We start from the raw sequence: 23,687 nt of genomic DNA on the forward strand, positions 1-23,687 counted from the left end.
GACACAATATCATTATTCTAATAAAATTTTCAAAATGCAACTTCTTGATTCTAAGACATTACCAGTACATATACATGCATCTCAAATAACTGTATTTTAAGATATATGCATATGTGATAATGTTAAAAACCCTGTGTATTGGGGGATTTGGCTTAAAGCACCATATTGAAAAAGGTGGGTGAATTTTTTCTATATCTGAGCTACTTTCCATTATGGCTTTTATAAGCAGCTACTAACAGCAGTTGTACATGTTCTGTAGCACCAGCATAACAATGGTACCTCTAAAAAATGCGGTCTTTTCCATGTATCAAAAATTACCTTTTTTTCCCCTCTAGAACCAGTTTATAGGCATTGCATCTGTTCAGTCAAGGTATAAATAACTGGTGATCGAGATAGTGGTTTATGTCCTTAGTGAGCTGTAGCATGGAATGATTATTAGCAATGGCAGCATTACTTGGTTTCACTGTGCTCATGCTTTTTTTGAAACTTATTTTGACATAATTTATTGTTCGATCTCTTTAATTAATGCATTTAAAAATTCACAGGCTATCCTGTTGTGCCGAAATATTACTATGTGCCAGCTGATTTTGTTGAACTGGAACAGAAAAATCCTGGCAGCCAGAAAAGATTTCCTAGCAACCATGGACGGGATGGAAAGTTCTTTTTATGGGGACAGTCCCTTTATATTATTGCAAAACTTCTTGGTAAGTAAACATACCTACCAAAGGGTCAGAATTTCCTCTTATTTGAATACAGTTCTCCTGCACCTGGACTGTGGTGGCTTTGTGAGTTTTAGAAGCTGCATGAAAAAGCTCACTTTCCTGGATCATTGGGGGTCCTTTTGAGCCTATATAAGACACAGTTTCTGGAATTGCTAAACCATAGCTTATTAACTTGAGTATGAACTCCCTCATATTTAAGAATGTAAGAACAGCACTGCTGGTTTGGCCCAAATGTCCATTTGGTTCATTTTCCATTTTGCCAACCAGATGTTCTTTGGGAGGTTCACCACCATGGTCAGGAACATAGTAGCCCATTTCCATTAAGCTTCCCAGCAGTTTGCAATTAAGATACACCTATGATTCAGAAATATTCAGCGTACCTCCATTAAGACTAGTGGCCTTTGATAGATGCATTCTCCTTAGACTGCTTTGTTTGGCTTTGAACTTTGACAGTATGTCTTGTTTAAACTATAACTTCTTATTACATCCAAATAGAAAACTGACACTGGAAAAAAAATCAAGCTAGTGATGCTGAAGCTTGAAGCACAATGAAAGGATGAGGGGAGAATGTATGGGCACATGACTTGTCATAGTACGTGCATTCAAGATCATGGTATCTCAGTGTAGTGTTAGACTTCAAGATGGCTTTTCAAGGGACACTTGAGAAAAAATATGTGCTGATAATGTCTCTCAGGATAAGCTCTCCATTCTGCTTGTTGAATTCTAGGATTGTAACTGGCTTCCTGATCCCCTTGTGTACGTAACGTGTTCTGGCAAAAAGGTGATCTAGAGACGAGCCGCTATATTTCATTACCTCTTTGGTTAGTTAGTCAGATGCTGATTTTGGTTCTTGTGTATTTCAGAGTAATAAATTGTATAATAGTGACAAATGCTTTCAATTATCAGTTGACAAATAACAAGTTGGTGGTTTGCTTTCAGTTGATGGCTTAGTAAGTATTAAAGATATCGACCCAGTGAAGCGTTTCATTCCTCCTCAAGATCAACGGAATGTTAGCATGAGATACTCAAATCAGGTATGCATATCTTCAGTAAGTTGGCTTTATCTACTGATGTATGAAAAAATATGTTACTGTTGAGTGAATTACTTATTTCTAACCTTTTGGGAAAGAAATAATCTTGCGTTAGTCTATTATGAGGAACATAAAATAAATTACCATTTAATAACTATTTGCAAAGTTTGCTATGGTTTTCATTGTTGGAATAGACTGCCTAGCTAATATTCTTTAAATTGTATGCTGGTTTTTTTAAGCCAGCAGAACCAGTAAGCAAGTTTGAACTGTTGGTTACAAAACTTGACTGAGTTACCTCAGTTGGTTTACTAAAGTGATATCAATGCCCAACCAGGCTGGGTCTAGCTAAGGAATAACTGCTGGAGCTGAGATAACTCTCAGTGCTGGGCAAACAGCACAGTCCTTAAAGTTAAAATTAAGAGTTAGTCCTCGCTTAACAGCCATTCATTTAGTGATGGTTCAGACTTATGACAGTGCTGTAAAAAATTACTTATAACCGGTCCTCACACTTACGACCATTGCGGTGTCTCCCCAGTCTCATGATCACGATTTGGGCACTTGGCAATTAGTTCACATTTATGACTGTCACAGCGTCCCATGGTCATGTGATTGTCATTTTTGATCTTCCCAGCTGGCTTCTGGCAAGCAAAATCAATGGGGAAACATGATTCACTTAACGCCCATGGTGATTTGTTTAATGCCCGCCACAAAAAAGGTTGTAAGATCAGGTTGGATTCGCTTAATGACCGTTTCACTTAGCAATTAAAACTCCAGTCCCAGTTGTGGTTGTTCAGCGAGGACTACCTGTAGCCAGCTTCTTGAAGGTGCCTATCCTATAGCTTATTCAGTTTTGTTTTCTTTCCCCAAAAGTGGTTTTATGAACTGTATATCAAAATATGTAAGCATGGACAAAACATAAAGAGAGCTGCATATTTTAGATTCCCTAGTGAGTTTATTTTTTCCATAGAGACCCTATTCTGCAAACAGCATGTGTTTTGATTGTTAAATTTACTGGCTCTCCCACTACATTCTTTTTAAAACTACAGTTCAAACCTCTTCAACTAGTGTTTTTCAACCTTGGCAACTTTAAGATGTACAGATTTCAACTCCCAGAATTTCCCAGCAAAGCATGGTTGGCTATGGAATTCTGGGAGTTTAAGTCTGCACATCTTAAAGTTGCTGAGGCTGAGAAACACTGTCTTAAACAAAGCAGGCTAGAGCTTCAGATAACAGATTGCAAGATGAGATGGCATTATCAACCTGTTGTGCCTCTTCTGAAGCATTGCCTCTTTCTCTGCAGTATTGAAAGATGTAACTTTGTCCACACAGTTTATTTCGTCAGGGGAGTATCTTCTCTTTCTTTTTGAGTTAGACTCATCCAGGACATTAAAAGGGCTTTTTTGAAGCAGTGGTTTCTCATCCCTCCACCCTACAGGCTAGAGCAGACATTCTTTCTCAGTTTGTTCCATGAAATAGAAAGGAGTGAATGCCTGCCTGTCCTCATTAGTCTTCATTGGACCTCTCCTGTATGTATAGAGGAGGAACACACAAACATTGATAATATGCAAACAGCATGATTTTGATCTAAGGCTATAATCCATTGTGGAATGGTGCAGAGCATGATGGAGGTGAGAAAGGGTAGTATGCCTGATGTTGATTCCTGGGAAAGTTCTACAGCAGCAAGTTGAAACAAGTAATACTATCTTCCTCTCCACTTAAGTGTATTGATACACAACTCATAGAATTTATGAGATTGTGGTAGACTCTGGATCACCTCATATTTTTAGGTGTAGTACTACAGAGAAATCAAGGCGATAGAATCAATTTAATGTGCTTAACACGTTTATTTTTAAGCAATCATGACTGTATCTTATCTTAATTTCCTTTTTCACAACTCTTAACTTCTATTTGTTTTCAGTTCAATAAATCAAGTTATTTTATTTTGTTCGATGTTTTGGAATACCATTAGTATTTGTTATTTTAATTAATTTTAGCTGCAAAGCCATTATCTGGAATGAACTCAGGTGGCAGGCTTCTCATCCAGCTTGACTGTAAATCTCTGTTCTCCAGACATTTATTCCCTTATTCAGGAATTGGCTTTCTCAGCAGAGGCTTCACAGATATGACTCAGCTAAATTTGTCCTTTTATTTCAGATAAGAATGAAGCCCAGCAAATATTGCCCACTGTGCTACGCAAAAGTCAAAGCCTTTCCAAGTTAATGGGTACTTGGCCATTGTCTTGATGGCCCAGGAAGGCACCTGTCAGCTCCAAGATGTAGATCAGACCAAGAAATTTACTCCAAATTAAGACTAGAACTACTTTTTTAAAGATTGACTATAGAAACAGAACGTTGCAAGCCTAATTATGCTTTACCTCCTCCCTTTCTTATACTCATGTGAGTTAGGGGGGTGTCTGAGACATTTACACATACCTTCATTGTTTGGGCTTAGGGAGCGTTTCCCTCCTTACTGCTTTGAAAGGGATCTCCCATTTTTCTGTCTAGGCCGTTCTCTTTACTCATCAGCACCTGAAGCATGTTGACATAATGGTTCTCTCTAATATCAGATATGCTGCTTTCTATCTCAGTGTTGTTTCTTATATCAGTGGGATTTGCTTCTTAGAAGATACACATTGGATAGCTCTATGTGAAGGTTAAAAAAGCTTCTGCTGATTTTTGTTTTGAAGTATTAAAAAACTAGATTCCCCGTGCCTCTTCCGAAAATATGGAATCTGAAACTGGAAGCCATACATTTTGCCTAATTGTGAGTTCAGAAAATAAGAGATGCTTTCCTGTCCTCTACAAAGAGTTTCAGATTAAACTATCTCATTTTTGTTCCAAAGCAAATTAAGGAAATCCATTTAGTCATCTCAATATATATAACATCAGATAGCCTTGTGAAAACAAAATCAGTCAGCCAAAATTTAACAGGTTTTTTAAAAGCAGTCCCATTCATTAATGAGGTTCATGTAGTTGTTTTCATTAGTAATAAAACAATGGAATCAAACTTGAGATTTGTGGTATCACAGATTGCTGTTACAGAAGCTGTTTTCTAGAAAATGGCACTTTTTATATAAACCTATCATGAAACCAGATCTATCTAAGGGCTGTTATTCTTTTTCCCATAACTGGAATTCAAGCATGAATGACTCCATGTGGAAAAATGCTCATCTGCATTTAAAACGGTTCTCTCCTACAATGGAGAAATGATAACATGTTTTGGTAATTGCCCTGTATTGTATTTCTTATGAATATCACATTTCCAAGTGAAGTGAACGAGTACTTCATAAAAGGGCTTCACATTAGAGTTCCAAAATGTTCTCTGGGATCCAAAGGGACAGACAGTAGCACCTCTCTGCAGCTGTCTTCAGATGCTGATTCTTGTTTTTCCAGCCAGTGCCATAAAATACCTTCATTCAAGCATTTTCTCTCAAAAAACAACAGAATCACAGACCCAATAAATAAGTCATAGAAGTTTTTTTTCTTCTGTTCACAATCCTTTCTTCACCCATATATTAAAAGCTCATTTACATTTATCCTTGCTGAAATCAACTGTTTTTCATACTTCAAAAGATTCATCAGGCTAAATAAAGCATTAATGGAGCCAGGATTTTTATTTATGTTTTGGATTTGTTATATCCCTCAACAGCTTGGTTTACTCATTTAAAACAGCCCTCTCCAAATGTATTGGTATGTGGGAAAGTCCTTGTGAGAATGGGCCAAGAAACACTGCCTAGGGATCAGTCAGATAAGAGACAGCATAACCTACAGCTGGATGGTGGGGCAAGAGGCTCAGAAGAGACCCTCCCTAGCTTCTCAGGCTGTAAAGGAGACAAGACAGTAGAATTAGCTTATCTGGTTGTGTTTCCTGTCTGGTCTACCTGGTAAGGCTGACATCAATTTTGCAAGTCTGAAAGTACAATTCTCCCACCATCTCCTTTACAGCCCGAAAAACTAGGGAGGGTCCCTTCTGAGGATGGAGGATATTGTGGTGACAAATTTCGGATGTCCTGCCTTGATCAACACTCACTCATGCAAGTGGGGACTTGCATGTTGCTCAGCTATTGCTTTGAAGTTTATTAAAAACCAAATCTCACACCATAGTTCTAACAATAGTTCTATTATTCTACCATAGAACAATGGTAATCCTGCATCACACTCACACCATGTTGCTGTCATAAATACCTGATCTGCAATAAGCTGAACTGCATCTTAAATTCATAGTAGGATGGATTGTAAATACTCAAATCTTTGAATAATAAGTATGGTGTTCTACTTAGCATAAGCATTTGTCAGAGAACACTGATTGTGCTATTGTAACTGTTGTTTTCAGTTTTTTCTCAAACAATAGCAATATATGTTACATTTGTATAGCAGATTTCCCCGACCTGGGCATGTTCCAGATGCATAGACTTCAAATCCTAGAACCCTTCAGCCAGAATAGCTGTTGTCGAGAATTATGGTAGTTGAAGTCCATGAATCTAGAAGGTGCCCAGATTTTGCAAGTGTGTACAGCACAAACACAATGTAGTGTACATAGTTTTATTCTTTACTATTATCACACTATTTGAAATTGCCCAGTTAAACCCCCCTAAGTATAGCTGAGGCCCTGCAGGTGCCCTAAGTCAGAACCCTGTGTTCTATCAAGAGGCAGTCACAACCCCGTTGGTTTTTCTGTGGATGGGTCTTATCAGTATGCTCACAGAAAGGCACATATGGAATCTGCCCATAAAGTGAACGAAAAGGACATTTTGGATAAATAAACTCTACGTATACAGTCATGTAGTCTGTCTGCTTCATAGAACATCTGTTGCAGATCAAAATTATATACCAACTGCTGTGAGATAACCAGTAGCATTACATTCATTGACTAGTAGAAAATGCTTTTTTTAAATGATGCACAAGTCTAATAAATCAAAAGGCGATGGTTTCTTCTCCTCCTTGCTTCACTACAAAAGATTAAAAAAAGAAGAAAGAATCTGTTCCTACCATTTCAATAGTGCATCATTCAAAAATTATTGACAGTGCAGCTCCTCAGGTGGCATTTAGATTTATGTGTGTTGCTTCCCTGATGTTCCTTTCTCCTGTTTGCATAGCCAAATTGATTATGAGGCAATAAAGAATGAGAGAAAGCAGCAACAGAGACTGAAAATGTCAGTCATATTTAATGAATGGTTATTGTTCGCAGTGGCTTTGTGTTGTATGGTGGGTAACAATCAGATAGCAAATTCCAATAAAAAGTTTTGTTTTCATTCTTATATTTTTAGGGTCCCTTAGAAAATGACCTAGTGGTCCATGTTGCATTGATTGCTGAAAGCCAGCGGTAAGTCATTCAAGTGACCAATAAATCTCTCTGATTGGTTTTCAATGTGTTAGTTTGTGATTCTGGTACTTAAGATGGAAACTCTAAGGTCTGTAGAGGCAGAGCCTCTATAGGTGAAACCAGATGCATCCATACTTCAACAATATCCTGCAATCAAGAAGCAGAATGAAACCTTCAGATTTTGATTGATCAGGCTGGAAGTTAAAATTAGGAGCCTGACTTTTCCATTTTCTGATCAACAAATTAGTTAATTCACTGGACTTCAGGATCTACCACAAACCTCCAGTGAAGTTCCAGTCCCCTGCTCTAGAACTGATCTCAAGAATGATGAATTGGGAGGAATTCTTGGTTCAGGTCTGAATTTTGTCTCCAGCCATATTTAGGTTTCCTGTTTAGCTCATGCAGCTTCAAGAGTTAAAGGCTGGACACTGATACTGTATTAGAATATCACATGGTTGGTTTGCTTCTGTGTTAGCATGTTACATGAATACGTGCACCCAAGCAGGTCCTTCCAAGATCCTTTGGAGACATTTGGGCCCACATTGGTAGTTCTATTCTTGAAAGTCTCAAAGCAGTAATAAATAGTATTACACTCAGCCTGGCTTTGATTCCATTTCTAAGAGTAAAATCCTGTATTTGTTTCAAATATAGTTTCAATAAAGTCTGCTGAAGGCAGATTCCAATTTTGTCACGCTGATGTTCCTTTGTAATGTTTTCACTGAAAACAACAACAGCTTGCAGGTTTTTCTGAACACATATGGAATTCAAACGCAAACACCACATCAGGTTGAACCCATCCAGATTTGGCCTCAACAAGAGCTTGTGAAGGTAAGATATTACTTTAGCTTTTTTTTAAAAAAGCTTTCTTTTTGTTTCTTATTAAAACATTGTTTCCTAGGCTGTGATAAATTGCTTTGTTTTTTTTGTACTATTCATGTCACATTAAAAAACTATTTCATATCCGTGTGTGTCTTTGTGTCAATAAACACAGGTTTTATTTACAAGGAACACCCTAGAAATGAATTACAAGAAAATGAAATAAATGATACACTTGTGTGTGTATGTATGTGTATGTGTATGTATATGTACTGGTCAGTGACCGTAATAAAATTGATGAAAACATACATACATACATACATACATACATATATATATATATATATAAAAATAAAATCTCTTCTAATATTGTTTCACACCTATGCTTAGAACAGCAAATGTTTCTAGCCCAAACACTTCTCATTGTAAACAAAGTCCAATTCAAATTTTGTTAAGCAAATAAATTTAACTTATTCAGGTTGATATTCTGAGATTACTTGATGAGTAAAATTGTCACAGGCAAAATAAAACACATTTCTCAAATAACACATATCCCAATGCCGAACCTGTTTGCTATACATGTACATACTTCTGCATGCTGGCTTTTCCTTCTTCATCAAAGTGATAACCTTTGTGAATCTGATTCCTTGATTAAAAAAGATGAAAGGAGGTATTTGCCGGAAGTGTCATCTATAAATTGGGGCTTCAGTTATCACAGGAAATCATTGGATTGGGAAATAAGTAGAAAGTGAGTTCATAGTTCATTTTTCCTTTGTTTTTGCTGCTTCAGCATGCTAGGTCTGTTTTATAGAGACATTGAATAGAATTTCAGAGAATAACGTATTTTGAGTAGTAATTGAATCTTAAAGAAAAAACAAAAAGGTGATTATGATATCATATCTCTTGGCAGAGAAATCCATTAACATGTCAAATAATTTGGATAATTCAACTAGAGCCTCGTTCTCCTTAGTCTTTAGTGAAAATGAGGCTATCCTGGAGGATTAAGTGTCCATCTTTTTCAGATGAATTGCAGTGTTTCATTTGTATATTGTACACTGGACCTATGTTGCAAAAATGAATAATACTGTAGACTCTAGAGAAAGATGTGATATTTTCTTTTAACTCTGTGTGTGACAGAGAGAGAGAAAAAAAATCTGGTTTATATGTGAAAAATTTGTTTCTTGCTATCATTTTTTAAAAATTCTATTGACAAAAGTAAACAAGGAGATATTCTCAGCGACAGGCCCACCTAGTCCCCTGAAAAAACCCTAAAACTGTACCACCACCCTTTCCCCAATAAATATTAAATCCATTTATATTGTCAGTATGTTTCAGTTATGGATCTTCAATATTTATTTCATATATTTACACTACACCAGGACTGGCAGGAGCAGGGCTTGAGTAGGTAAGAGAAAAAGAAGGAAGTTCTTCAGATTTCCAGCTCCCAAACACAGACATCTTGAGATGCCACCACTACGTCTTTGAACTGAATGTTCAGTTAAATTGGAATCCCTCATAACTGTTTCAGGAAGGGAGTCCCAGGATCCCAACCTAGAGCCTTGATAACAGCTTGACTGTGGCATTCTAGACCTATCATAGTTTTTGAGTATCCTCCGACGGCAACAGCAGTACACATAATTAAATAATTTTAACAAGATGCAATTAAAATATGGATCTCCTGACCACAAAAGAAAGGGGTAGGATTTGTACATATTCCCACATGAAGTTTTTAAGTACTTTATCTTTGATTTCTGTCATCATTTCTTTGCTTTATTTGTGCTTGCCTTTCTTTTTAAAGGGCTTCAATAATGGGGTAGGGAGGACGTCCTTTGTTTGGCTTTTCGGCAGTGAGATGACCTTCACTTTCTAAAAAGGTCACTCTGCTGCAGAACCATTGACCGAGCTCCCTGCAGTCACTTGGCTCAGAAAGCCTTGGCTAGAGCCCTAAGAGTCAATATGTTCACTGAAGCAGTCTGATGTGTAAGAAGTGTGAACTGGTGACTACCTTTTTTTTTTTAGAGTGTTCCAGATCATTTCCCTCTCCTGCTTACATTCGCTTGTCATCTCTTCCCTCAGAGATCATAAATACTCTTATTTTGCCTGAAGGAGCCTCTAATCCTTTTTAAATAAATAAGGAATTCTGCTGTCCCTACCAATCCTTCCCAAACACACCACCCTCGTTCCCTTTGAACGTTGATTTTCTGTGTGATGTTTTCCCTGTAATGTTTTATAGGCTTACTTCCATCTGGGCGTCAATGAAAAACTGGGACTCTCAGGAAGACCCGATCGGCCAATTGGATGCCTTGGAACATCAAAGGTTCTTGCAGAGAATCACTATTCTTCATGTTTTAGTTAGTGTAGATATTGAAAGCAGTCTAAATTATTCTCTAATTCACAGCAAAGCTCTATACATTCTTTTTAGGAGTAAGGCCCATTGAGTTTTCTGGGGCTTATGACTCGAACTGCAATCCTATACAAGATTGGTTTATCAACTATTTTGTGCAGGTGCTTAAGGAGAATCATCTCATTAGTAACTTAAGAGAAAGCTCTCATACATGTATCAAACTAATTGCTGAATAAAACTTGTATTATCATAACCATGCTAGTTTTTGAAATTCCACCAAACTCTTATAGCTTGCTTGAGTGCCTGGTTAATTAAAAATGCTATGTTGATTGACTTTAACCATAATGTAGAATTTGGAGTCTTCTCTCATAAAAATGAAGATTTGATTATCTGTGTTTCATGAATCTAAGAAATTGATTGTTTATTCTATAGATTTATCGAATACTGGGAAAAACGGTTGTTTGCTACCCAATCATCTTTGACTTGAGTGATTTCTACATGTCCCAGGATGTTATGATGTTGATCGATGATATTAAGGTATTTTCTGGTAAAATCTGATGCTGCTGATAGGTTTTATTTTAAAAGCTTGGATATTTAAATCATTGATTATTAGGTCTTGTACTTTATTGGTCTGGGAACATAAAGAAAGAAAAGAAAAGAGGAGAAGGCCTTGTAGCCAATAAAGAAGGGAGACCATTTCTCTCCCCAAAACCTTTCACCTGAAGTTGGATCTACCTGCATACTGATACAAGAGAAAACCTCACTAAAAAGAGTCGGACATACTTCAAGTAGACTTGCGTTAAACTGGCTTGTCTAGGTAATTCCATATATTAGCCACCAAGTGAAAGTTGCTGCGTTTGGAGCCACACAAGAAAGTTTTTGGGTTTAGGTTCCTTTTCCTGAAGAAATACGCTTTCACTGTAAGATGCTGCCCCTTTTCTCATTTCCTTAAGAAGCACAGAAATAGGTCAAAGAGAAGTCCGGGATGGAGCAGATGGATAAAAGAGATGCAGGGCACTACCAAATAACAAAATTAACAAGACAAAAGGATCAGGACTAGCTTTGCAAAACGTTTAATTCTGGGATTTACCAGGCAGCTGTGAACAGTGCAAAGGCTGAGAGAGAGAAATGGAAAGATGGGAGAGGACAAGTCATGCTGAATTGATGAAAGTTGCTAGAAATACACATTTGAATTGGTAAGCTTTGTTTTCTTAAGTGGAGAAAAACAACCTGGTGCCACAGAAGGAAATTATAGAGCTGTTGAAACCCCAAGGAGAGATTTTCTTGATTTACATTCAGGATCTGCAGGTTTGTAAAGATTGTGTTGGATAATCTGGGAACACTCAGTGCCAAAGAGCAGTGCGGTATAATTTCACCTTTTTTTTTTTTAATATTCTCCCCCACCCCACCCCCCTTTTTTTTCTCTTTCTTTCTCTTTCTTTCTGTGTACTGAAGCAGTTGAATTCCCTTGGTTTCCATGGGCTTTCATGTGGATTGATTTGGTGGCTTACATTTTTTAAAAAACTGAAAGATAAGGAAGATGCGTTGTCAGAGTTGTTGAAGATGCAACACAGCTTCTGCCATTTTTTGTAAAGAATTCTTTTCAGTAGAATAATGAAAATTATCCCTGAGGAAAAAGAAAATTCTCTAAAATGCAATTTCAGTAAATATTTCTGACATGGGCCTCCTATGAAATTCATCTAGTTCCCATTAATGTCTGTGGCTTGTGAAGCCTTTTCCAGAGATTTCATTTCCATGTCACAAATCATCTTCTGGAATCACCACATTGGGCTGATCCAGATCTGCTTTACACTTAAATTGCATTGTATATATGTATACATTTGGAAAATCACAAAATTAGGCAGTATGCATATACACACTCACATATACATATTCTATACACTGTCTTATTTTGCTAACTTGATGAGTTTATTGCGATTGCTAAATTTTATTTACATCATTTTCAATATTCCTTTGTGGGGTGTTATTTCTGTAGAATGCTTTGCAGTTCATTAAGCAGTACTGGAAAATGCATGGCCGCCCCTTGTTCCTCGTGCTCATTCGAGAGGACAATATAAGGTAAGGCATTACCCATAGAAACATAAGACTCCCCGTGCCCACACTTTTGAAAAGTTTGCAATGTTAAATCTTTTTCTTTTTACTTCAGGGGAAGTAGATTCAATCCAATACTAGACATGCTCGCCTCCTTTAAGAAAGGTGTTGTCGGTGGAGTGAAGGTTCACGTTGACAGACTGCAGGTATAATTGTCTTTTCATAGATGCATGGCATAAAATGTGGCACACAAATATTTCAAGTAATCAGCGGGTGTGAATACGTCTTATTTCTAAATAAAATAAACATTTTTGAAAAATCAAGCCATGTGTGAACCCACCCAGTTATGGTCTATTCATTAAACCATGGATAAATAAATCATGGTTCCATGCAATGTATGAATCCAGTCCTTGTCTTCAAAATCATGCTAGGCCAATTCCACAACTTCATATTACTTGCCAATTTAGGAGTTCAGTTCTTTGCAGTGAGGAGGAGACAACAATGAGGACAACTTTTAGAATCTAGTTTCTGTTTGGTAAATGTTTGGTTTGCCATTATTGTATTTATTTCTTGTTTTTAAAAGAGTAGCTTAAGTCCTTAATAAATAAAGATTGTCAGAACTAGGCTGCTGGAACAATTGTGGCATTTTCAACCTGACCTGTGTACAGTAATTTCTCAAATTTAAATAATGTAACATTTTCTTTTGCTAGGGCTTAAGCATTAATTTCCTAAATTACTCCACTGGTGTATTCTTGGATAACATCCATTTCATTAAAGCGAGGAAGAAAAACTGAAATAGTGAGATTATGAAATGCTAATAATGCATTATCTATTAGAGGGAATATATGTTCATGTTTATAATTTACTTGCAGTTTCTGCATTTGTATGCAGAGAGTTGGGCTTTTAGACATTAATTCATAGAAGTGTTATATAATTTTGCCTAAAAATACTATCCATTTTGATCATAAAACTGCAGTTGCCAGTCTTGGCTAGAATATTTTTCCCATTTACAGGTTATAATCAAGTTATTACAATTTGTGCTCAGATGTACAAGTTTAACAGAGAATATAAAAATCAGAATAAAATCAGTAAATCAAACAATGACAGAGAGACAGTTTTTCCATTGTGGCTGCATAGCTTTCTTGATATATTTGGCTATGTAAATTAAAAGTTACTCTAACCTTATCTCTGTTAGTTTTTCCTCACTAGTGTGAAACCCTTTTTCATGGAAAGGCTTAACATTGATTCAGTGTAATCTGTTTTCCTCTTAGCAGATATATATGAATATTCAAAGAATTAATAGCACATAGTATGTAAAACTGATAAAATATTAATAAGAAAAAGTGCAACTTTGTTATCCAGAAAAGCATAAATATTTGGGTGAGTTGGAGGGTTAGGGGAATGATAAAAACCTAATCCTTCCTCATTCCTCTGCAATAAAATCATGAAAAAAGGCCTGGAAACATACTTTACCATCTGAAGTAACAGGTGCTTAGAATACTTTTTCTTGTGGTATCTGGAGGCCAGTCTTACAGGATAACATTTTTCCCAGACCAGCCTTGTTTTGTGCAAAAAATTTTATCTTCATGGGATTTAGAATTTCTATTATTTCTATTATTACTATTATTAGTTTTATTTCTTTTCTCTTCCCCTCTGCAAAATCTTAGAAGAGCATTTCAAGGTGCTAGTTGTTATCTGCAGAGCCCTGTATGGCATAGAGCCTGAATATCTGAGGGACCACTTGTCTCCAATCATTTCTGCCCACCCAGGTCATTCCAGCAGAGCAGGCGTACTCCAGGTCCACTCCATTAAACGTTGTCATCTTGTGAGACCAAGGAAGTGTGCCTTCTCTGTTGCGGCCCCACCCTCTGGAACAGCTTCCCCACCAGAGATAAGGATGGTGCCCTATCTCTCTTATGGTTCTGGAAAGCTCTGAAAACCTGTCTTTGGTCCCAGGCCTGGTGTTTGTTTGTTTATTGGTCAAATTAACTTTAATGAATAAACTTCGTTTATTTATTAGTCAAATTTATATAGCTGCCCATCTCACAGGAAGTGACTCTGGGCTGTGTACCATAATCAGATAAAAACAGTACATATATAAAAACGAACATTAAAAATATAAGGATCTACATTAAAAAATTAATTAAAACAGAAATGCAGGCAGAGGGAGAATGAGTACATCCACCTCAACAGTGGGGCCATCTCAACAGATTTCCAGTTCCTGTTGGGACCCCCAGGCCTAGGGACGTAATCAGGTCTTGAGGGACTTCCGAAATATTGTTGTTTTATTATTTGCCTAGGTATCCTGTTTCATTTTGCCTGATTTTGCTATACGATTATTTTAGTCTGGGCTACCCATCTGATTTGATGTTTCTATCTGTTTTTCTGGTTTTTTTCCTAGTTCTGTATGCCACCCAGAGCCCATTGGAGTTGGGCGGCTAAAAAATCCAAATAAATAAACAAGCTAGCCCATAAATAAATAAATAAATAAATAAATCCATGAATAAGTGAATGAATGAATGAGCAAGCTAGTCCCTGGTAGCTGTGGCTAAGAAAAAAAGGAATCCTGTGACTAGAGACTGTGTAGGTAAGCAGAGGAGTTATCACCCCAAGAGTAAAAGGTAGGTTGCTCTGCCTTGTGTCTTGGCAGGAGGAATAAGGGTCCATGACTAATATCATGAAAGTATTTTTGAGAAGTGTTGAGCTAAGGAAAGATAGCATGTCTGTCCTGAATTCACTGAAAGCCTGTGTAAGGAGTATACAAGATTTAGGATTATATGCTGAGAGTTAAAGTTTCAGAATCTCTTATCTCTTAGGATAACTAGGAGCAGAAATGCAGAGGGTTTTTTTTTAATTTGAGGAAATAAAAATCATATATCTGTTAAAGTTCTGAAATGTTAAAATTACTAAAAGTCCCTCAGATTACTCTCTGCTTTAAGATGCATTAAAACATTTCAGTGATTTGGTGGCCTGCAACCAGAATGAAGACAGTCAGCATATGGAACTATGCATTGGTCTGGGAAAAAAAACAGGGCTATGGTACTAGTGTAAAAATACACCCAAATACCCCAAGGCCAGATACTGTGTAACTATAAACCCAGTCAACTCTTGGCTCATTCATCAAGAAAGTAGCTAGCATGTATTAAAAAGTTCCTTTCGTTTTTCTGCCCTTAGGGCAGTGTTTCTCAACCTTGGCAACTTTAAGAAGCGTAGACTTCAACTCCCAGAATTCCCAGCCAGCATGCTGGTTGGGGACTTCTGGGAGTTGAAGCCCATATATCTTAAAGTTGCCAGGGTTGAGAAACACTGCCCTAGGGACATAACTAATTTCCTTTGTAGTTCAGCAGCAGATCGAGTCCCTTCTTTTGCCCACCAAGACCTGCTTAGAAAAGCCTTTTCTTTGAGGAACATTGCTGTCCTCCTTAGCAGCTAACATTTGTTCCCCAAAATGCTGCGCTTGACAAATTGCAAGGAAAAAAAAAGATACCCGATAGGCTATCCAGACTTATCTGTAGCAACGTTCGAGGGACAACCAACACTGGAGCGAAATAATCACCTACATCTCCAACACTAATGTGCGTAGGTGGCATCAATTAAACAAATTTATATGGCTGCCCAGCTCACACACAATGACTCTGGGTGGCTTACAGTTGTATCAGTACGCAACCTGGATGTCCAGCCTAAAGAAGAAAGTATTCTACTGGGTGGGAGGAAATTTTATAGAACTTATTTTTTTCTGGATTAACCTACAGAGAAGCTGAAATGTCACTACTGTAAAAGAAAGGGAGGTGATAGAAAATGTGCCACAGATTTCAGTGATGGTAAATTGGCACAATCTGCTAACATGTATGAGCAACAGTGAGCAGGGTCTGCTAGTATCTATTGATCTCCTAAATCCAGGCAACAAGTATTTGAAAAGATGTGTCCAGAAACAGCATGTTTTTGAACAATCTACATATATAAAAGTTTGTTAGTATATCTTCAAATCTCTCTTTCTCTCTCATACCACTCCCTCCCTCTGTTTGTCTATCTCCAGTATCTGTCTGTCTATTCTCTCTCTCTCTTTCTCTCTCTCTCTCTCTATCTGGAGGAGGCTGTGTTTTTAAAAGCAATGTGCAGTGCTGTGTATAACAGCAAAATATGGATTTCCCACCCTCCTCCTAACTTTTATTTCTTTTGTCTCCCATTCCTCTTCTATATTTCAGACGTTAATCTCTGGAGCAGTGGTTGAACAATTGGATTTCTTAAGAATCAGTGATACGGAGGAGTATGTATACCTGAAATTATAGTAAAATAATAACTTAATGCATCTCAAATCGACTTTCTAGATTATTTTTCTTAGTTTCATGTTAGAAAGGTAGATCATAAAAGCATACATTAGATTTTTCAGGCTGCAAAATTTCTTTCTGCAGGCCTCCAGAGTTTAATAGTTTTGAAGAATTGGAACTCCCGAAACATTCAAAAGTTAAGAGGCAAACCAGCACACCGAATGCGACTGACTTGGAACAGCAGCCAGATATTAATACTAACGATTGGAAAAACAAGCCAATTTATGAGATACTTCAGAAACTGAATGTGAGTTTATAAATACCACTGCATGTATGTTGGCATTTTGGTCCAGAATTGTCTAGATATTATAAGCAATCCAGATATTTCACTAAAGGAGTTTGTTCAGAAACAAACTTCTCTTTGCTGGGTCAGTATTCCATAGATAATCACTAGAAGACAGACTGACTGACTGACTGACTGATTTGGTTACCAACATAGCATCCCTGCATATGACATTGATGTTGCAGGGGAGGATGCAGAAAGCATCAAGAAAAAATACTTGCCAGCATACGAAATAATGGAAAGGGGAAGGCTCTGTGTGACTTGTCCATAGTTCCAGCAAACATCAGGGCTTGTTCCTTAATCTTGGGAGACTCCCACACGTCCCTACTAACCCTTTACATTTGATGATTATTCCTTGACAGGACTGCAGCTGCATAGCAAGCCAGATAATTCTGTTGAACATTTTGCTCAAAAGGGAAGGCCCAAATTTCATCACCAAGGAAGGTATGGTGGCAGGAAGCTCTTTTGCTTATCTGTTAATGGGACAAGCAGGGTTGCGACCTTTCTGTTTGAAATGAGAAAGAGAGGGCGCACGCTAGAAAGTGGAATGGACCGTTGCCTGGGTTAAATAGCTTGCGCGCTACTTGTGGGCTGTTTATAATTCCATACAAGCCATTGGAGGAAGCAAGGTCCATCTGCTAAGATGGAGCAGGAAGAAGAGTTGTGTCCTCTTTCCCATTTTATTTTTTATTTATTTATTTTTAGATATTTTATCCCACCTTTATTATTTTTATAAATAACTCAAGGTGGGGAACACCTTGGCTTATATCTTACCTTACATGTTACATTAAGTGTTATAGCACCCCTATTATGGAAAATAGTGATGTAGTAGAGTAGGATAATATTCCCATTTGGTTCTTAACAGCCACATCCTTTTAAAAATATGTCTTTTGGCACTTTTAAGTGTTCAGAGGCCTTCTTTTAATACGTCATAACCACTCTCACCTTGCTAATGAAAACAAATCTTCATGCCACCAAAACATTCATACTGAGTAGTGCACATTGGTCAGCTTGCATATTCCATTTACTTGGCTTTATTCATACTTTAAAGCCTGATTTGTGTATGTTAATTCTAATTCTGGAACAATGGTTCCCTGCACTGTAGTACTATAGGAAGGAGTTGGTTTTGGTTGTTCTTAGCATGATATAATGAACAATCTCAAAAGAAGGATTACAGCAAAAATCTGTGCTGGGAATAATAGCACTTAAATAATTCCTCACTGCTGTTTGCTCCTGTTTTTGGCTAACCTACCAAGTTCCAGCAAAGTCACTCTCGTGGCCATACAAAGAAGAGGAGAACCCAGCTAGCACATGAGCACAGAGGCACCACAAAGCAATGTTACTTGAAATCTCAGTATAAAGTTTAATGCTGGCAAGGTCGTTATTCAGCTGGAATCAAATTAAGTAACTGTAGGCTAGTTTACATGCTGTTAGGGTAGCACTGCAGGTTACAATTGCTGAAGAAAACAGGGTACAACTATTGATTTCTGCCAGAATCCTGAAGTGTTTAAATAAAATATCCATATCAGCTTAAATACTTGCATAAACCTGTACGGAAAAGCGGTGCTCATCTGCTATTTCCCACCGCGGGAGTAGCTGGTAATACTGCCATTGACCTTTGGAATCAGATAAGCCGATAACGTGGAATCTCCGAAACATACAGCTGCAGTGTAATCATACCATTTCCTTGTGTTTTTGTCTTTCCCATTTTATGTGCAAATTAGGTACTGTCTCTGATCATATTGAAAGAATCTACCGAAAAGCTGGCAGCAAAAAGCTCTGGTTTGTATACAGCCCTTTCCGGTTTCATGTTAGGTTTTCGCATTGCAGTCCGTGCTCGTTTTTTGGCAGTTTAAGACGATACACATCGACTCATTTTGCAAAAACCATGCCCCCCCCCCCCGGGATTCAGATGCATACAGTATACTGTATCTCAGTATCACGCCGGTACTAACTATATGAGCCAGTGCTTGATTTGTAAAAAAGAAGGTGGAACCTAAGATAGGTTTGGATCGCCACCTCTTACCTGTAAGCTTTTGCTCTGTGGTAAAACTGCCTGCATTCATTCATAGATACATGAACCTCTTCTTCATTTGCTTCAGAATGGAGCCTTAGTACTAGAACATAGACCAGTGTTCTCAGCCTTAGCCATTTTAAGATGTATGGACTTCAACTCCCAGAATTCTGGGCGTGGAAGTCCACACATCTTAAAATGGCTAAGGTTGAGAAACACTGAAATAGACACTAGGCCTTGCTCATCAGTGCCTTTGCTAAGGATTCACTCTGAGTGGTAATGCAGAGTAAGAGAACACAGATTGCTGAAACAGGGCATTATTTATATTTCACAACATGTGCTGTAGGGTGCTATTAAAATATATGTATTAACTGCAATGTGGATATTGTTAATTGGATGCATTTATCCTGTTGCTCTGGAAACTAGTCCCCAGTTCTATTTACTAAATGTGAAACAGTTAGGTTATTTGGAAAATCCACAATCTCTGCTTCCCATCCAGTTAGGATCTCTTTGATGCCTTTCTCTCCATATCAGTGTGCCACCTCTACTATCTTTACAATTGTACAGTGAGGTGTACTAGGAAACAATGACCATGTAACGGTATACTTACCCACTTTGGCCCTTAGGCTTTGATTAGGGCCCTTTGGTGTCTTTTCTCCTCCTCCAGCTATACAGGTAGTCCTCGACTTACAGCCATTTGTTTAGCGACCATTCAAAGTTACAATGGTGCTGAAAAAAGTGACTTGTGACCAGTCCTCGCATATACGACCATCATAGCATCCCTGCGGTCACATGATCAAAATTCAGGCGCTTGGCAACCAGCTCGCACTTACGATACTTGCAGCTTTCCGGGGTCATGTGATCACCATTTGCAACCTTCCCAGCAGACTTCCAACAAGCAAAGTCAGTGGGGGAAGCCAGATTTGCTTGATTTCTATGGTGTTTTGCTTATCAACCACAGTGATTCACTTAATGACTGTGGCAAAAAGGTCATGAAATCAGGCATGACTCACTTAACAACCGCCTTGCTTAGCAATAGAAGTTCCGGTCCCAATTGTGGTCGTTAAAGTCGAGGGCTACCTGTATAAGAAAAGGTGTCTTGCAAACTTTGCACAACCTGTTTTAGTCTCAGAATAAAATGTAATTGGCCAAGGTTATAAGAACGGCTCTGTTGGATTAGCATTCTGTTTACAACAAGCAGCCCGTTCTTTCTGTGAGAGCAGTACCACCTCTGTTCATGGTGTCAGAGCTATCCTGGGTGAATAGTCTAACTTATCCGGGTTTGGGTGACAGCTCCCTTTATTGGTGACCATTATCATGCTGGCTAGGATTGAACCTCCGAAACATCTTGAAGGAGCCTGATTATGGAGGTCTCTTCTCATCCTTAAAACAGTAACTGAATAAATAAACTAGGACCACCAGCAAATCCAGTAGTAGAGAACTCCATAACTGTATGTGTGAAGATATATCACAGGATTAGTTTTGCAAATCTAAAGAGTCTTCCAATTTTTCATTCACAAGGAGCAGCTCTTGCCCACTTCAGAAGGCCTAAACTGGTGTTCAAAATACTTGAACTACCAAGAGGATTTTATTTAGAATAGGTGTAGAAATCATCTTCCTTTGAACCCCTCTTTCATAACTGTTGTATACCAAATCTAGGTTGGTGCTACGCTGCAGTGCGGCATGCATTCAGAAATTTGCTGCCTCTTTAGCCCCCCATATTACAACTTTGGTAGTCCATGGGAAGCAGGTAAAGTGCACCAAGGTTTGATATAGTACTGCTTGAGATGTGTGGCTGATTTGCATTTTGATGGTATCTGTTCATGTTTCTTTGCCAAAAAAAAAAAAAGCTTTGCTCTTGATTTTGAAGAGTGTGTGCACCCATTGTCGTCAAACTCAGAATCAATTTTGCTGATGGATTTTGTGCTAATGTAGCAGACTATCACACACTCATTCATTAATTCTGATACATTATTATTCCACTTCCAAAACCTGTATTAGACAACGTGAGATATCCTGTTCTTCGCTTTCTAGAGTAATAGCTGTATTAATGGCCAATCACTCTGAAAAGCTTCAGCCCGTTTTTAATCCTATACTGTTGTTTTCTTTAAGTCCATTCAGGTACACACACACACGCGCGCACAGAGGGAGGGAAGAAGAGAATCTTTCTATTGCTATTTTTGCTGAGGTTAATTATCTGTGTTGGATCTTTTGTATAGGAATTGCACATTAATTCCTATAAGGTAGGTAGGTAGGAAGATAGACAGATATAGAGACATATAAACAACCTGCTGATTCTGGGGAGAGATGCCATCCACCAGATTGTGGAGTGTCCTTAGGAGGTGCAGGGAATACTTTCTTATTCCTTTTTTTTTTTCATATTAAACGGTAAAGCTGCTTTTATACACAAAAATAAATGCTCCAGATAAATTTGCAAGTACAGTATAAGAAGTGATGGGGACAATATACAGGTAGAGTATGCTCTTCTGTTCTCTTCTCTTTCCTTCGTCAAAGAATTTTTATTGCACTCTTGTATCAGCTTACAAACAATCAGAAAAAGAAATCCAGTCCTTGCCGTGAGGTGTATCTCTAAAAGATATGACACAGAAGGAAAACGGGGTCATGAAGAAAGAAAAAAGGTCCTGCCACTTCCTTAATAACACTCTTTTTTATTTCATTCAAGCATTTGCTTTCTGATATCTAAGCAATATAATCCAGCAACAGATGGATAGATGGATGAATGGGTAAATAAGATAGTCTGCTAGCAGAAGTGTATTTTGTTCATTCTAAGAAAGAAAAATTAACCACTCTCATTTAATATGGCCATGATTTTTATGCATTTGCACCGATCAAATAATTGTCTAGTCGTTTGTAATTTTCATCATGCATTGGCTGCCTCTATAACTTACAAATTCTTGTTTATCGGAAAGTAAACTTGCTTGTGATGATCTCATTGCCATCTATATCCTTCATTAAACCTTTGGTGTTTGGTGATTGGCTGAAAGAGGCTGTTGAAAATCATTGACTGCGTATGAAGAGAGGGATACTTAATGTTTTATTTTCAGGACTAGACGTTTGTCAGTGGATGCTAAATACCTTTTGCAAGTGTTGTCCTTTCCCATACAACAGAAAACTATGTGACTTCTGCCCTCTCAAGGAGTTTCTTGAGAAAGCTGGAAGTCTTTGATTTCCTGTGCAAAAATGGAACAGTACAACTTGATGGAAAATCAAATTCAAAAAATTCAAAACATCTACCTGTGAGAGAGATTTTTAATACAAATTGCCAGGGAAGTCTGAAGTAGTAAAATATTGGCTGCTTACATGATGTCAATCTTCCCATGATGTCAAGAAAGAACAGCATTTTCTTATAATTTATGTAGTTTAGCGAAAGCTATTCCAATACAGTCCTTAATGTTCTTGCTTCTATAACTGAATAATTCATGATTTAGCTGCCACCAGCCACCACCACCACCACCCCCATTTTATGAAGAGGTACCTTGGGTGCAAATACCATATACAAACGAAAATGTTCAGTTGTTGGTCAGACATAGCAATAAAATTAAATTCTTGAATTCATTAAACTAGCATTTAATTTCCAGCTGGATTGCTTTGTTTTCTACCCTCAGGTCTGTTGTGCGCTTTGCAGCAAGCCTTTTATGTAAGCTAGTGGACAGCCTTGCCCCATCTATTACTAATGTTTTAGTTCAGGGCAAGCAGGTAAGTCTGCATTTTTCAGATTATATTAATCAGGTAAACCATAAGATGTAGGTTTTCAAAATTGCTTACAAACTATGCTTTACCAAAAAAAACAAAAGAAAAAGCATTTAAAAATTATGAAGGTCCAGTCTAGGTAATTGCTGCACTGTTCAGCCTTTTTATAGACCTTGTGAATGACTTTTCTTACTTCTTAACGGTGGTTAACACACTGGTTTTGCTTCTTAGATACCTCCTCTCCTGAGAAGTCTGCCTTTAAAACACTGTCCAGCTTTTTTCTTCAGTGTAGCTGGGGGATGGGAATTTGCATCATTGAGAAAAATAATACCTTTAATACTCAGGTTAAAGCCAAGCCGAAAAACCATGGGCTATTTATTTGTATGCATATACACAAACCTTAAGATAGATTTTAAGGACATAAATAATGCACAGTGCCATATAATTACTGTAGCTGTTGCCCATTTTGCAGATTTTTCTATTTTGCTGGTCAACATAAGATGCTCCAGATCCTGTTGAACTCCATCAACATCAGTTAAGGTTCACATGAGCTGGAATTCAGCAGGAACTGGAGGGTTACACATTCTCTCTATTCTTTTCTTCTGAAACTGGTAAACCTATTTTCAAAATTTAGCACAAATTTTAGCAAAATTGGGGTACCTTGGCACAAGGTGGTTTTATACTGTAGTTGTAAAATGAGAACAATATTGTATGTCTTTCAGATATAAGTTGTTTTCTTTATATTGCTGTAGGAGATACTATTGTATCATTTATAAACCTAATGCTTTGTCTTGTTACACAGAGTAAGTAAGGTTCTGATCAATCTTTTAAATAAAGTGTAATTTTTAAGTAAACAGTAAGAACCAAAAAGTAATGGGAACAAAATTTCAGATTGAGAAAAGAAAGAGAGATGCAAATATAACAACTGCTTGCCACAAGCAATGATTTGCTGCAGCAGGAGTCTTTTGAAATGGATTTTGGAGTTGTCTTCTTGAAGGTTAGGGAGCTATTGTCACTGTATAGAACCATTTTCTATCAACCTCTTACTGACCATCTAAATGGAA

General features: G+C 37.6%; 1 protein-coding gene across 3 annotated transcripts in view; it reads left to right on the forward strand.

The window, feature by feature from the left end:
• PHKB (phosphorylase kinase regulatory subunit beta) overlaps positions 1–23,687 on the forward strand; it is a 100,495-nt gene that overhangs the window by 55,235 nt on the left and 21,573 nt on the right. For 2 of the 3 annotated variants that reach the window (XM_063312899.1, XM_063312901.1), the window contains 13 exons: positions 546–704; positions 1,662–1,756; positions 7,020–7,075; positions 7,810–7,903; positions 10,125–10,208; positions 10,668–10,772; positions 12,232–12,314; positions 12,403–12,493; positions 16,493–16,554; positions 16,700–16,862; positions 17,261–17,342; positions 18,623–18,680; positions 22,539–22,629. In XM_063312899.1, coding sequence (XP_063168969.1) covers positions 546–704; positions 1,662–1,756; positions 7,020–7,075; positions 7,810–7,903; positions 10,125–10,208; positions 10,668–10,772; positions 12,232–12,314; positions 12,403–12,493; positions 16,493–16,554; positions 16,700–16,862; positions 17,261–17,342; positions 18,623–18,680; positions 22,539–22,629 — 1,223 coding nt within the window. Of the gene's footprint in view, positions 1–545; positions 705–1,661; positions 1,757–7,019; positions 7,076–7,809; positions 7,904–10,124; positions 10,209–10,667; positions 10,773–12,231; positions 12,315–12,402; positions 12,494–16,492; positions 16,555–16,699; positions 16,863–17,260; positions 17,343–18,622; positions 18,681–20,571; positions 20,663–22,538; positions 22,630–23,687 lie in introns of all 3 variants that reach the window. The other variant, XM_063312900.1, reaches the window with a different exon arrangement.

The sequence above is a fragment of the Candoia aspera genome, chromosome 11, assembly GCF_035149785.1.
Source record: "Candoia aspera isolate rCanAsp1 chromosome 11, rCanAsp1.hap2, whole genome shotgun sequence".
Classification (NCBI taxonomy): Eukaryota; Metazoa; Chordata; class Lepidosauria; order Squamata; family Boidae; genus Candoia; species Candoia aspera.